At 45.2% G+C, this 14,973-nt stretch overlaps 1 protein-coding gene across 1 annotated transcript in view; it reads left to right on the top strand.

Moving 5' to 3' along the window:
* Positions 1–14,973, top strand: part of LOC137095614 (meiosis regulator and mRNA stability factor 1-like) — an 87,785-nt gene that overhangs the window by 28,255 nt on the left and 44,557 nt on the right. The window contains exons 4-6 of the mRNA XM_067462384.1: positions 1,628–1,786; positions 2,376–2,565; positions 10,747–10,925. Of these exons, the coding sequence (XP_067318485.1) occupies positions 1,628–1,786; positions 2,376–2,565; positions 10,747–10,925 (528 nt within the window). The remainder of the gene's footprint in view (positions 1–1,627; positions 1,787–2,375; positions 2,566–10,746; positions 10,926–14,973) is intronic.

Genomic DNA, 14,973 nt, shown 5'->3' with positions numbered 1-14,973 from the left:
TCGATTCCTCCAACGGCACCAATTAATTCCTCCAGTTCTCCTCCATCCGGATCCTTTTCCTCCTCCTCCTTCCGGTCTCTTTCTTGTCTTCTTACTATTCCAAGCTCCTCCAGTAATTGATAACCTTGTTCCAGTGAATCTATTCTGTATCTCTTGCCTTTCCATTGGAACTTAAGAAAGGTAGGGTATCCCCAAGTATACAAAATTCCAGCCTTCATTAACTGAATCGTGATAGGCTTCATTGAGTATCTCCAATTCTTGGTTTCTGGGCAGTAGTCATTAAATATCTCCAATTTTGAATCACCCATCCTTAGGTAATCAGGATTCTTCTTAAGTATTTTCATCAGGTCTTCCTTCTTTGCAAAATTATGGAATCGAATTATTATATTTCTGGGTGTTATTTTATTTCTTCCAGCCGGGAGGCGATGAGCTCTCTCTATATCCAATTCTGACCAGTTCAATACCGGCGTAATCTTTTGCAGCCACTTCAGGATTTCAGCTTTCAGGTCTTCTTTTTTTATTCCCTTCTGGATAATTTTTAATTATTGCATTATTCCTTCTTTGATTGTCTTGCATATAAACAAACTTTCTTTCCATATCTGAAAGTCTATTTTCATTTTGTTGTGTTTGCCGTTTAAGTACAAGTTGTTCCTGTTTGTTTTTTTCAATTTCTGCTTTATTCGTTTGTATTTCTCCATGTATTGTTTTCAAGGTTTCTTGTATTGCCTGGAATTTTTTATCTGAGCTTTTTCGTTCCATATCTAATTCTGATTTCATTTCTTTAGCACTGGTCAGGATATCTTGTTTTAATAGCTGAGTCTCACTTTTGATCAGATCTGCTATTTTATTTAACATTTGACTATTGCTCATTTCTTTCTCTGATTTCCCCAGTTCTTCCCTCTCACTTCTTCCTTCTGAAAGGTTTAAAAAAAATTAATCAGTTTATCTTATACTTAGCACATAGACTTTAAGAATCATAGTGAAATAACAAATACATGTGATTCTAGGAGCTGGACTTCTGTATGCTGCATATCGAACTTCGACTTAACCAAAGTTGTGTAGGATGTAGTACTTTCTGCATTCCCTACTTCATTATCTGGTAATAAATGTGATTTTTTTTCACTAATTGACTGATATTGCTTGAAAGAATTTGAAGACTTTAAAATGTTTGAGTCACATGACTGATTTTTCTGTTTTGATAATTGTCAGACAAGTCTGTTGTATAGTGCAGGAAGCCTCCATTTTGTTTTTACTGCACATAAAAACCTACTAGTAATTCTCTGGTCAAACTTTTCCTGCTTCCTTATAAATATTTTATTATTTAAAAATCTAATTGCTAAGTGGATGCAAACCACCCAGATACATTTTATTATAAGCCTCATCTTTGATTACTTGTTTTCCTGAAGGAACGGTGTCGTATGGAGTCAAAAACTCTGAAAAACTCTGAAAACTGTCAAGACCAGCTAAAGGAGAACTCCATGTCAAGTTCAGTATCTCCAGCACATAAAAAATCCGGAACAGGCAAATCCATTCATAAAAACAATCAGAAGTATGTCTTGAGTCTAATTCAAATGTCATCAAAATACATCCACAGAACAAATTAGTAATGAGTTCTTCTTTAACACAGGAAAGATTTACCTTCAGCAAGGAGCATCAGCAACTCCCTAGTAGAGAGAAAAGAGAATAACGATGTATTCCAAGTTAGCTATCCATCTGTGTTCAGCATGCTAAGTGCATCGAAGCAACTTTGCCCTGTTTTGGTGTCTCAAAGCTGCTGGTCATCAAGGTAAATTTCTCCTGCAGCCCAAAGCTCTTGGGCTCCATTATCAGGCATATTTTTTGTGTTTGCTTGTGTGTTTGCTTGTCCAGAGAAGCTAAGAGTGCCCTGTGTATTTTGGAATCCAACAGAGAATTGGCACTTTCCTCTTACCACTCTTCTGCTATAGCCCTCTGTAGTGCCAGGAAATGCTCCAGAGAGTTCTCCAGCTCTCCTAAGTACTTAAGATACTTGGAAGTATTTTTCAAGGGATGGGGGTTATATTGAGAAGCCAATGATGCCAATTCTTTGTGTGGAAGAAACTAAAAGATAACAGAGACAAACCTGGAGTTGCACTTCTGTAATGTGTGACCAGTGGATCTGAGGGGGCAGTGTTCTTCAAAGACATGAAAATTGGCGAGAATTCATCTTGGCATAAAATGATAACTGCAAACAAAAATGTGAAAACCAAGACATACACGCTACAAAGCCAGCATAGTAGACAGTGATATTTGCAGCATCTCTTCATGTGGAGGAAAGAGAGGCTTTATATGTGTGTTCTGTGCACTAGAATGAACAATTCTAAATTATCCTCTTTTCCTTCCATTTACTTGATCAGGAGTGTGTCTCCAAATATCTCAAACAGATCTTCTCCTCTCACTTTCAATGTCATCAGTTATACTGGTAATGCAGGCTGTCTAGAGCCATACACAAATGGAGTAGACATTCAAATTAGCAATCTAGACTACAGATTGTCTAGAAAAGAACTGCAGCAAACCTTGCAAGAAACATTCTCTAGGAATGGGAAGGTAAACAATAATTACTTTACTCATCTTGTGTCTGGCAGATTATTTAAACATTCATTATTTATCTTTAACAGACCATTAGTATTGTTCCAGATTGTACAATAACTTAAGTGAATGTTTACATTTTCAATTTGGCAGGTGCTATGAAATGGTACCTATGGAGGGAAATCTAGAACAATTTAATAGATAGTATATGTATAACACAGTCCAACAAAACAAAGTCTCTGTGTCTTGTTTTTTAGGCCTGTTCCTGGGATTATTTGGGGTACTGAGTCAGAAAAGTTGCATTAGGATAGACAGCGACAGCTCTAGTTTCACAGAATCATAGAATCAAAGAGTTGGAAGAAACCTCATGGGCCATCCAGTCCAACCCCCTGCCAAGAAGCAGGAATATTGCATTCAAATCACCCCTGACAGATGGCCATCCAGCCTCTGTTTAAAAGCTTCCAAAGAAGGAGCCTCCACCACACTCCGGGGCAGAGAGTTCCACTGCTGAACGGCTCTCACAGTCAGGAAGTTCTTTCTTATGTTCAGATGGAATCTCCTCTCTTGTAGTTTGAAGCCATTGTTCCGTGTCCTAGTCTGCAAGGAAGCAGAAAACAAGCTTGCTCCCTCCTCCCTGTGGCTTCCTCTCACATATTTATACATGGCTATCATATCTCCTCTCAGCCTTCTCTTCTTCAGGCTAATCATGCCCAGCTCCTTAAGCCGCTCCTCATAGGGCTTGTTCTCCAGACCCTTGATCATTTTAGTCGCCCTCCTCTGGACACATTCCAGCTTGTCAATATCTCTCTTGAATTGTGGTGCCCAGAATTGGACACAGTATTCCAGATGTGGTCTAACCAAAGCAGAATAGAGGGGTAGCATTACTTCCTTAGATCTAGACACTATGCTCCTACTGATGCAGGCCAAAATCCCATTGGCTTTTTTTGCCGCCACATCACATTGTTGGCTCATGTTTAACTTGTTGTCCACGAGGACTCCAAGATCTTTTTCACACGTACTGCTCTCGAGCCAGGCGTCACCCATTCTGTATCTTTGCATTTCATTTTTTTCTGCCAAAGTGGAGTATCTTACATTTGTCACTGTTGAACTTCATTTTGTTAGTTTTGGCCCATCTCTCTAATCTGTCAAGATCGTTTTGAATTCTGCTCCTGTCCTCTGGACTATTGGCTATCCCTCCCAATTTGGTGTTGTCTGCAAACTTGATGATCATGCCTTCTAGCCCTTCATCTAAGTCATTAATAAAGATGTTGAACAGGACCGGGCCCAGGACGGAACCCTGCGGCACTCCACTTGTCACTTCTTTCCAAGATGAAGAGGAAGCATTAGTGAGCACTCTCTGTGTTCGTCCACTTAACCAATTACAGATCCATCTCACCGTAGTTTTGCCTAGCCCACATTGGACTAGTTTCCTTGCCAGAAGGTCATGGGGGACCTTGTCGAAGGCCTTACTGAAATCCAGGTACGCTACATCCACGGCATTCCCCGCATCTACCCAGCTTGTAGCTCTATCGAAGAAAGAGATCAGATTAGTCTGGCATGACTTGTTTTTGATAAATCCATGTTGACTATTAGCGATGACTGCATTTGTTTCTAAGTGTTTGCAGACCGCTTCCTTAACAATCTTTTCCAGAATCTTGCCCGGTATCGACCGGACGGTAGTTGTTTGGGTCGTCCTTTTTTCCCTTCTTGAAGATTGGGACCACATTGGCCCTCCTCCAATCTGCTGGAACTTCTCCCGTTCTCCAAGAACTCTCAAAGATGGTTGCCAATGGTTCCGAAATGACTTCCGCTAGTTCCTTCAATACTCTGGGGTGTAGCTGATCTGGCCCTGGGGACTTGAACTCATTAAGAGCGGCCAGGTATTCCTGGACGACTTCTTTCCCAATTTGGGGTTGGATGTCCTCCAATCCCTCATCCACTCCATCTTGCTGAGGTTGAAGACTCTCTTTTTGTGAGAAGACCGAGGCAAAGAAGGCATTAAGTAGTTCTGCCTTTTCCCTATCCCCTGTCAGCATTGTCCCATCTTCTCCGCGAAGAGGTCCTATCGCCTCCTTGTTTTTCCTTTTTCTACTGACATAAGAATAGAAGCCCTTTTTATTGTTTTTAATGTCCGTGGCAAGCCTGAGCTCGTTTTGTGCTTTAGCCTTGCGGACCTTTTCCCTACAGGTGTTGGCTATTTGTTTGAATTCTTCTTTGGTGATTTCTCCCTTTTTCCACTTCTTGTGCATGTCTCTTTTGTGTCTTAGCACAGTTAGAAGTTCTTTGGACATCCATTCTGGCTTCTTTGCACTTGTCCTATTTTTTCTCTTTGTTGGCACGGTTTGCAATTGCGCCTTGAGTATTTCACTCTTGAGAAATTCCCATCCATCCGTAACTCCCTTGTCTTTTAGTATCTGTGTCCACGGAATGCTGCTCAGCGTTTCCTTCATTTTTTGGAAATCAGCTCTCCTAAAGTCCAAAATGCGGGTTTGACTTGTCTTAGTTTCGGCCTTCCTTTGTACCTCAAATTGCAGGAGCACATGGTCACTTGCCCCTAAGGATCCTACCACTTCGACCGCATCGATCAGGTCCTCCGCATTTGTTAGGATGAGATCAAGAGTAGCCAATCCCCTTGTTGCCTCTTCTACCTTCTGGACCATGAAATTGTCTGCAAGGCAAGCGAGGAATTTGTTGGACTTTGTACTCTTGGCCAAGTTTGTTTTCCAGCAAATATTGGGATAGTTGAAATCGCCCATGACTAGTACATCTCTTCTCTGTGCCTGTTTGGTCAACTGTTGGCAGAAGACTTCATCAAGTTCTTCCTCCTGGCTTGGAGGTCTGTAGTAGATGCCTACAACAAGATCTTTTTGAGTCCCAGTTCCCTTGATTCTTATCCAGATGCTTTCAAGCTGTTTTCCCGGATTGCTATCTTGCATCTCTTCTGCAGCATAACAGCTTTTGACATATAAGGCTACTCCGCCTCCTCTCCCCTTCGTTCGGTTTCTGTGAAAGAGGTTATAGCCCTCGATGTCTACATTCCAGCGATAGGAGTCATCCCACCAGGTTTCAGTGATCCCTATGATATCATATTTGTGGTGTTGTGCTAAAAGTTAGAGTTCGTCATGTTTGGTTCCCATGCTCTGTGCATTAGTGTAAAGACATGTGAGCCCCTGAGATCTTCCCCTGAGCTGTTTAATTGGGATTATTGTGCTTTCGGTACTTGGTCCTCGTTGTGTTTGTGCAGCTTTCCGTTTAGCCTTCTGGCGGTTCCCTGACATTGTGGGTAAAGTAGTGTTCGCAAGGCTGTTGTCCTTCTCCCCCGGTGGGCCTAGTTTAAAGTGCACCTAATAAGGGTTGCGAGTCTGTGAGCAAAAAGGTGTTTTCCTACTGGTGTGAGATGCATCCCATCACTTGCCAGTAGGCCATCCTCCTGGAAAAGCAGGCCATGGTCAAGGAAGCCAAAGCGTTCCTCCTGACACCATTTTCTAAGCCAGTTATTGACCTGTACTATTTTTCTGGCCCTTGTAGGACCATGTCTTATGACTGGGAGGAGGGATGAAAAGACCACCTGTACATTACATTGCTTTAGCTTTGTTCCTAGAACTTGAAAATCATTTATGATCTTTTGAAAAGTATGCCTAGCAGTATCATTGGTTCCTACATGAATCAACATGAGGGGAGGACGGTGATGGGGCTTGAGGAGCCTGGTGAGCCTCTGAGTGATATGGTATATTTTTGCCCCCGGTAGGCAGCCTATTTCTCGAGCCATCCCATCCGGTCTGGAAATGACAGCTTCCGTTCCTCTAAGGAGGGAGTCACCTACTACCAAGACCTGTTTACTTTCAGGATTGGCAGGACCCCTTTTGCGCAATGTAGTGTGTAGGTCCCCAGAAAAGTGATCCTGTTGGTGTGAATCGTGTAGGTGTAGTGTTGTCCTCCTCCTCGACATCCCCAGAGCATTCATCAAGGACAATCCATTGAGATTCATCCAAGAGCCTAGCGTTCTCCTGTATGTGTTCCTGTTGCACCTGGTCTATGGTTGGGGATGGTACACCTGCACGATTGTGTAAGTGTGAGTGTTGTCCCAATCAGGGCTATCCCCCACACACTGATCAAGGACGTGCCACTGATCAGTATCTAAGCCATTCTGGTCTTCCCCAATGTGTTGTGTTTCTTGGTCAAGTGATAGCTGTGTGAGAATTTGGAATCTATTGTGTAATTGCAGCTGAGCAGAAGTATTCTGAGGAGGCTTCCGGGTCCTATGTCTCTTTCTAAGGGTGACATTCCCCCAAGCCTGAGGGTTGTCCATATCTGAGGTGATCTCCTCTTGAGCCTCCCCATAATGTTGGTGTGATATGGGCTACGTGTCTAGAACAGCATGCTGTGTGGTGTCTAAGAACAGCTCAAGTTCCTAAATGTCTTAATACGGTCCACGAGTTGTCGGATCCTGTGTTCCATGTGAGTGATCTGTTTACACTTGGGGCATATGTAATTGAGTAATAGTTGCACGAAAAAGCTGAACATGCCACAACTTGTGCATGAGACAGGAAGATTTTGTGTTTGTTCGATGACCTCCTCTTGGTGTGTGTTTTATGTTGTCTGTATGCAGGAGAAAAGTGTTGGTTAGTGAGCCAGGCGGCGCGTGCGACCCTGGCTTATATAGGGGAAACAGGAAGCAGAACAATGGGCCACTAATTGCTGGCCTGCACTGCTGGCTAAAAGAAGGTAGCCTCGCCCCGCCTCTTAGATATGGTTATCATGATTCTTTATGGGTGAGCAGATAAGACTGCTGTATTAGCATATTTTCTGTATCTAAAAGGCTAGAGATGGTAGAGGAAAACTTGTGCCATTTTTGGAATCAGCAGGTCAAATATACCCAGAAACAGGATTAATATTTGAGGCACCAAAATGTATGTTGACCAGTGTACTCTGTCAGCAAAATAAAGGAGTCCAGAACTCAGAGGGTGATTCTCCCCAATGCTTCCTCTTCAATCTGGAAAGAAGTCACAAGTGGAGAGCCATAAGCAGGATTCCATCATGGGCCTAGTTCTTTTCAACATCTTTATTAATTACTTAGATGAAGGGTTAGAGGGCATGATTATAAAGTTTTCAGACAGGAGCAGAATTCAAAATGATCTTAAGACATGAGAGAGATGGGCCAAAATTAATCAAATGAAGTTCAGAAAGGACAAATGCAAAATACTCCACTTAAGCAGAAAAAAAATGAAATGCAAATATACAAAATGGGGGACAGTGCCTGATTCAACAGCAGTATGTGTGAAAAACATCTGGGAGTCCTTGTGGACAGAAAGGTAAACATGAGCCAACAATGTGATGTGGCAGCAAAAAAACCAAACTAATGGGATTTTGGCCTACATCAAAAGGAGTCTAGTGCCTAGATCCAGGGAAGCCATGCTACCCCTCTATTCTGCCTTGGACAGACCACACCTGGAATCACTGTGCCCAGTTCTGGGTACCACAATTGAAGAGAGATGTTGATAAGCTAGAATGTGTCCAGAAGAGGGCAACTCAAAGTATCAAGGGTCTGGAGAACAAAGCCCTATGAGAAGCGGCTTAAAGAGCTGGGCATGTTTAGCCTGCAGAAGAGAAGACTGAGAGGAGACATGATAGTCATGTATCAAGATATGAGGGGAAGTCATATGGAGGAAGGAGCAAGCTTGTTTTCTGTTGCCCTGGAGACTAGGACACGGAACAATGGCTTCAAACTAGAGGAAAGAAAGGAGATTCCACTTGAACATGGCAAGAACTTTCTAACTGTAAGAGCTGTTCAGCAGTGGAACTCTCTGCCCCAGTGTGGTGGAGGCTCCTCCCTTGGAGGCTTTTAAACAGAGGCTGGATGGCCATCTATCTGGGGTGCTTTGAATGTGATTTTCCTGCTGCTTGGCAGAAAGGGGTTGGACTTGATGGCCCACGAGATCTCTTCCAACTTTTTGATTCTATGATTGTAGTTATATTGATTTGCACGTTGGGTTAGGACTCTTGGGAGACCAAGCTGGAATCCCTGCTCAGGAAACCTACACAGAGACCCTGGGAAAGTTACATCCTTCCATCTCTAGAGCAAAGCAGCTAGTCTTTTCTGAATAAATCTTTCTAAGGTTTCCATAACAATAATCAAAAGAACTTAAATGCCAAGTCAAAGTGTTTTATTTATTTATTTATTTATTTCATTTACTTATACCCCGCCCTTCTCACCCCGGGGGGGACTCAGGGCGGCTTACAGTGGGGGCACAATTAGATGCCCAAAACAATTTACAGCAATACAAATATAACCATCACAACAATTAATTAAACCATCAGTACATAATAAAAACATAATAAAACATAATAAAACATAAACAATCTCATGCTCGGGTTCAGAGTCCATATGTCCATTCCATTCTAATTGTTCTTGTTTAACATCAGATCCTTCAGTTAATCTTCAGACTGGCCAAAGGCTTGATCCCAGATCCAGGTCTTCAGTCTTTTCCTAAACACCATGAGGGAAGATGCCGATCTAACCTCCCCGGGGAGTGAGTTCCACAGGTGGGGGGCCACCACTGAGAAGGCCCTGCTCCTTGTCCCCGCCAGCCACACTTGTGAAAGTGGCGGGGTCGAGAGCAGGGCCTCCCCAGAAGATCTTAGGTTTTGAGGTGGGATGTAGAGGGAGATCCGTTCGGACAAATACACCGGGACGGAACCGTATAGGGTTTTGTAGGTCAAAACCAGCACTTTGAATTGTGCTCGGAATTGGATCGGCAGCCAGTGGAGCTGACACAACAGGGGGGTGGTGTGCTCCCTATACGTCGCCCCGATGAGCAATCTGGCTGCTTCTCGCTGGACTAATTGTAGTTTCCGAGCAGTCTTCAAAGGCAACCCCACGTAGAGTGCGTTGCAGTAATCCAACCGGGATGTGACAAGAGCGTGGACCACTGTGGCCAGATCTGGCTTCTCAAGGTACGGGCGCAGCTGGCGCACAAGTTTTAATTGTGCGAAAGCTCTCCCGGCCACCGCTGAGACCTGGGGTTCCAGGCTCAGCGATGAGTCCAGGATCACTCCCAAGCTGCGAACCTGCGTCTTCAGGGGGAGTGTAACCCCGTCTAACACAGGCTGTAACCCTATACCCTGATTGGCCTTACGACTGACCAGTAGGACCTCTGTCTTGTCTGGATTCAATTTCAATTTGTTAGCTCTCATCCAGTCCGATACAGCAGCTAAACACCGGTTCAAGGTCAGGACAGCCTCCTTGGTGACAGGTGAGAAGGAGTGACAGATTTGGACATCATCTGCGTAGAGATAACATCTCGTTCCGAAACTCCGAATGATCTCTCCCAACGGTTTCATGTAGATGTTAAATAACATCGGGGACAGAATTGAACCCTGTGGGACTCCACACAACAACGGTTGTGGGGCCGAACAGGTGTCACCCAGTAACACCTTCTGGGTCCGTCCCTCGAGGAAGGATCGGAGCCACTGCAAAGCAGTGCCCCCGAGCCCCATATCCCTGAGGCGACCCAGAAGGATACCGTGATCGACGGTATCGAAAGCCGCTGAGAGGTCCAGCAGAACTAACAGGGACACACTCCCCCTGTCCAGTTCCCTGCGCAGATCATCTACCAAGGCGACCAAGGCTGTCTCAGTTCCATGTCCCGGCCTAAAGCCAGACTGTGCCGGATCCAGATAATCAGTGTCTACCAGAAACCCCTGGAGTTGTGTTGCCACCACACGTTCCATGACTTTGCCCAAGTAGGGGAGATTGGAAACTGGCCGAAAGTTGTCAAATGTTTTGTACTAGTACTTCTTCCTGTGAGCCGCACAATCACCTTTTCAGCCAAAAACACAACCTTGGAGTTAGCTAAATTTGACTTGTATTTTGCACTTCAGTGTTGTCACCTGTTTTTGCGGTTGACACATGAGACTGATATTAAAAGGCAAAACCCTGGTATGTTTTCTATTGTTTTGAGTATGTTTGAGGCTATTTTAAGATTCTGAAGACTTGATTAGTACAAAAAAGTCATGTATCAAGATATGAGAGGAAGTCATATAGAGGAGGGAGCAAGCTTCTCAGGGGTTTCTATGGCTCGCAGTGTTACCACTAAATGACTTGCGGTGACTTTGAAATGATCTTGTTTCAAATCCATTTTCGGCATCTTGATAATACTGCTTAACTCAGACATGTTAATAAAGTTTTCATCTCTTCAGGTAAAGACTGTAGAACTCAGTCCTCATATTGATTATCAGCTGAAAGCTTTAGTTCAAATGGAAAATCTACAAGAAGCAATTACTGCTCTCAACAGTCTTCACAGATGCAAAATTGGCAGCAAGAGGATCCAGGTTTCTCTAGCTACTAGAGCGACCAATAAATCTCTGGCATTAGTTAGGTAAGGTAAAAAAAATTCCTAACATGTTATTTTTTCTTCGTGTCCTCCGTGAAATGCACATCTATGGGTTTCCTTCATGCATGCGCAGCAATCCGGAACTTTCTAGAATTTTTAATGAATTTTTAAATGATTATTTAGAGATTATTATTATCCATTATTATTAAACTTTATTTGTACCCCGCTAGCATCTCCCGAAGGACTCGATGCGGCTTACAAAGGCCAAGGCCTCAACACAACAACAACAAACAATAACAATGCAAGCAAATTAAAAACATAAGCAATAACACAACAAAACATTACACTATTACACAATAAAATCAGGGCCGAGCCAATGATGGGTACAGGTTAAAAGTGCTGGGTGTGTGAGGTGGTATGTTGGAGTTCTGGGCAAGTGCAATGTGCAGAGAGTATTAAACTCTAATAAAGTGCTTCTGGGACAGAGTGCCAAAGATTATCCTATTCTGGGAAGGCAAATCTGAATAACCAAGTCTTCAAGTTCTTTCTAAAGACTGCCAAAGTGGGTGCTAGTCTAATGTCTTTGGGGAGGGTGTTGCAGAGTCGGGGGCAACCACAGAGAAGGCCCTGTCCCTCGTCCCCACCAAACGCACCTGCGACGCAGGTGGGATCGCGAGCAGGGCCTCTCCGGATGAACGAAGTGAGTGCGTGAGTTCATAGATGGAGATGCAGTCACACAGGTAGGCAGGTCCCAAATCGTTTAGGGCTTTGTAGGTAAGCACCTGCACCTTGAATTGGGCTCGGTAGGTAAATGGCAGCCAATGGAGCTCCTTAAACAGGAAGGTTGACCTCTCTCTGTATGGAGCACCAGTTAACATCCTGGCCGCCGCCCGTTGAACCAGTTGGAATTTCCGAGCTGTTTTCAAGAGCAGCCCCACGTAGAGCGCATTGCAGTAATCCAATCGAGAGGTGACCAAGGCGTGGACCACCCCGGCCAAATCAACCTTTGCGAGGTATGGTAGCAGCTGCCGCACAAATCTTAGCTGTGCAAAAGCCCTCCCGGACACCGCCGACGCCTGAGCCTCAAGCTTAAGTGATGAATCCAGGAGGACACCCAAACTGCGGACCTGTGACTTCAGGGGGAGGGTAACCCCATCCAGCACAGGTTGACACCCTATAGCCACATCCGGTTTACGATTGACCAGGAGGACCTCTGTCTTGTCAGGATTTATCTTCAGCTTGTTCATCCTCATCCAGATAGCCACAGCGGCCCTGCACTCGTCCAGCACGCGAGGGGCTTCCTTGGAGTTAGGTGGAAAAGAGTAGTAGAGTTGTGTGTCATCTGCGTAGAGATGGCACCTAACTCCAAAACTCCGGATGACCTCTCCCAGCGGTTTCATGTAGATGTTAAAAAGCATGGGAAACAGAATAGAGCCTTGCGGGACCCCACAGGTTAAAGGCCAGGGGTCCGAGCAGGCGTCTCTCAGCTTCACCATCTGGGATCGACCCTCCAGGAAGGACCGAAGCCACGACAGAACCGTGCCCCCGAGCCCCATCCCAGAGAGTCGTCCCAGAAGGATACCATGATCGACAAGTTGGACAAGCAGATGCCTCAATCACCTCCTCTGGAACTGCGATGAAATTGGAGTCCAGCTCAAGATGTATCTGAGCAACTTTGTCTGCAAAATGGTGTGTGAACTCGCAACACTGAGTTGTTGGGTTATCGAAGGTCTCCTCCACCACTGGTGGGTGAAGGAGTTCCCCGACAACCCGGAACAACTCCAGCGATCTATTTGCTGCAGACGCTATACAGATAGTCGTGAAAGATTCCCTGGCTACCTGTATAGCCATGGAATACACCTTAAGAGAGGCTTTAGCCCGTGCTTGATCAGACACATCTCGAGATTTCCTCCATTTGCGCTTTAGCCCCCTTCTCATGTGCTTCATCACGGCTAAGTCCCTGGAGAACCAGGGAGATGGCCTGTCCCGACGCAACGAGATGGGGCGTTCAGGAGCGATCAAATCTTATCGCCCTGGACATCTCCCTATTATAGAGATCAACCAAGGCGTTGACAGGATCACCAGGCTCCATGGCAGGAAAAACCCCAAGATTCCTCAGGAATCCCATCTGGATCCATCAGTCTCCTGGGGCGGACCATCTTAATTTGTCCTCCACCCCTGCGGAGGTTAAAGGTCGCAGAAAGTCTAAAACTGATCAGATAGTGATCAGACCATGACAAGGGAAGGATGTTTTGTTCTTCCACTCTGATCATTTTGCTGTCTGTCACGAAAACTAGGTCGAGTGTATGTCCTGCCTGATGGGTGGGTCCAGATATAACTTGTGAGAGCCCCATGGTCGTCATGGCAGCCATGATGTCCTGAACTGCTCCAGTCAAAGAGGTCTCAGCATGGATGTTAAAGTCTCCCACCACCAGGCGCTGGGAGGCCAAGGCCGAATTGGAAACCACTTCTGCTAGCTCAGGCAGGGAAACTGCTGGGTTGCGGGGTGGGCGGTACATGAGCAGAAGCCCCAAGCTGTCATGGTTTCCCACCTTGAGGTGAACACACTCGAACCCAGGTGATTGCGGAACAGAGCATCTGACCATGGCGATGGATTGCCGATAGACTACTGCAACCCCTTCTCCCTGCCCCCCCTACCCTGGCCTGCTGATGCACTCCAAAACCTGGTGGGCACAGCTGAGTGAGATTTACCCCCCCCCCCCCAGCTCATCTAGCCAGGTCTCGGTGATGCAAACCAGATCCGCCCTCTCATCCAGGATCAGGTCCTGAATGGCAGCGGTCTTTCCATTGATGGACCTGGCATAGAATCATAGAATCATAGAATCATAGAATCAAAGAGTTGGAAGAGACCTCATGGGCCATCCAGTCCAACCCCCTGCCAAGAAGCAGGATCAGCAGAACCTTAAGGCCAAGGGGTCTGATATGGAGCCTACTACTTCCTACCTTTTCCAGGGTCGCAAAAATTCTGTTGCGCTTCTCCCTGGGACGTTGGTGACCAGCAAATCTCCTCCCCCACACAACCTGGATGGTGCCCCCCTCCTCTGAGACCTCCCCCCTACGTGGTTGGAATGTGTGGCTAGTTAACTTTCTGAGGAAGCAAGACTGGCGTATAGTTTCCCCTGGATCTCATGTGGGGACACTTCCAATGTCAAGCTGGAAAGAGAGGTATCAAGGGAACTGAGTGGGCTGAAAAGGGGGAGTGTTCTTGGGTGGGAAAGTGTGGCCGATTGTGTGGGGACAACTGGGGCAGATGGGGTTTCAAATTGATACAATCCTGGGGAGGGGGGCCCTAACCGGGGAGCTAACTGTAGATTTATCACAGGGACCTGATGGAACAGAGCAAGAAGGTACCACTGTGTCAACAAGGGGGCGAATATGAGGGTCCACAACTACCCTTCTGATGGTAATGCCCCACTTCTATAGGCAGGATCGAATTGCCAACAGCTCGCCAAGCCATAGGTTGTCCTCTGGTGTAATTAGAAGGCAGGTAGAGCTCGCCAAAAAATGGAGGAAGAAGGAGATACCGGATATAGAGGAATGGGAAACCAAGCTGGTAGACATAAGAAACATGGACAGATTAAGCTTTCTAATACAGAAAAGTAAAGGTTTTACAGAAAAGGAAACGGACTGGACTCCAATAAACGATTATTTTGGATGGAAGGGATAGATAGAAAAAGAGAGATACCTGCCAAAAGAAACCTATAGTGACAAACAGAAAAAGAAGCTTGACGTACAAGAAAGAAAAGGAAACCTCTTCAACAACACCAGGAAGTCGGACCGAACGAAGGGGACACCCCAAATCTTCACACCCGTGCTTTTAAGTCTTTATACTTTCACACTCTATCCCTACCCTAATGTTTGCTTTTCCCCTCCCTTGCAATCCCTCAACCTGCATCCCAAATTCCCTTCCCCCTTCTCTTCCACCGACCCACTCTACCCATCCTAAATCCTCTCTTTTCTTATTTTCTTATTTCTCTCTTTCTTCTTCCTTTATCTATCCTATCTGTTTTTAATATGTAATAAGAAAATCTTAAGATATATTTTTTTTAAAAAAGAAGGCAGGTAGAGCGAT

Source organism: Anolis sagrei, chromosome Y (genome assembly GCF_037176765.1).
Source record: "Anolis sagrei isolate rAnoSag1 chromosome Y, rAnoSag1.mat, whole genome shotgun sequence".
Taxonomy (NCBI): domain Eukaryota; kingdom Metazoa; phylum Chordata; class Lepidosauria; order Squamata; family Dactyloidae; genus Anolis; species Anolis sagrei.
This window is presented reverse-complemented; position numbering and strand designations above follow the sequence as displayed.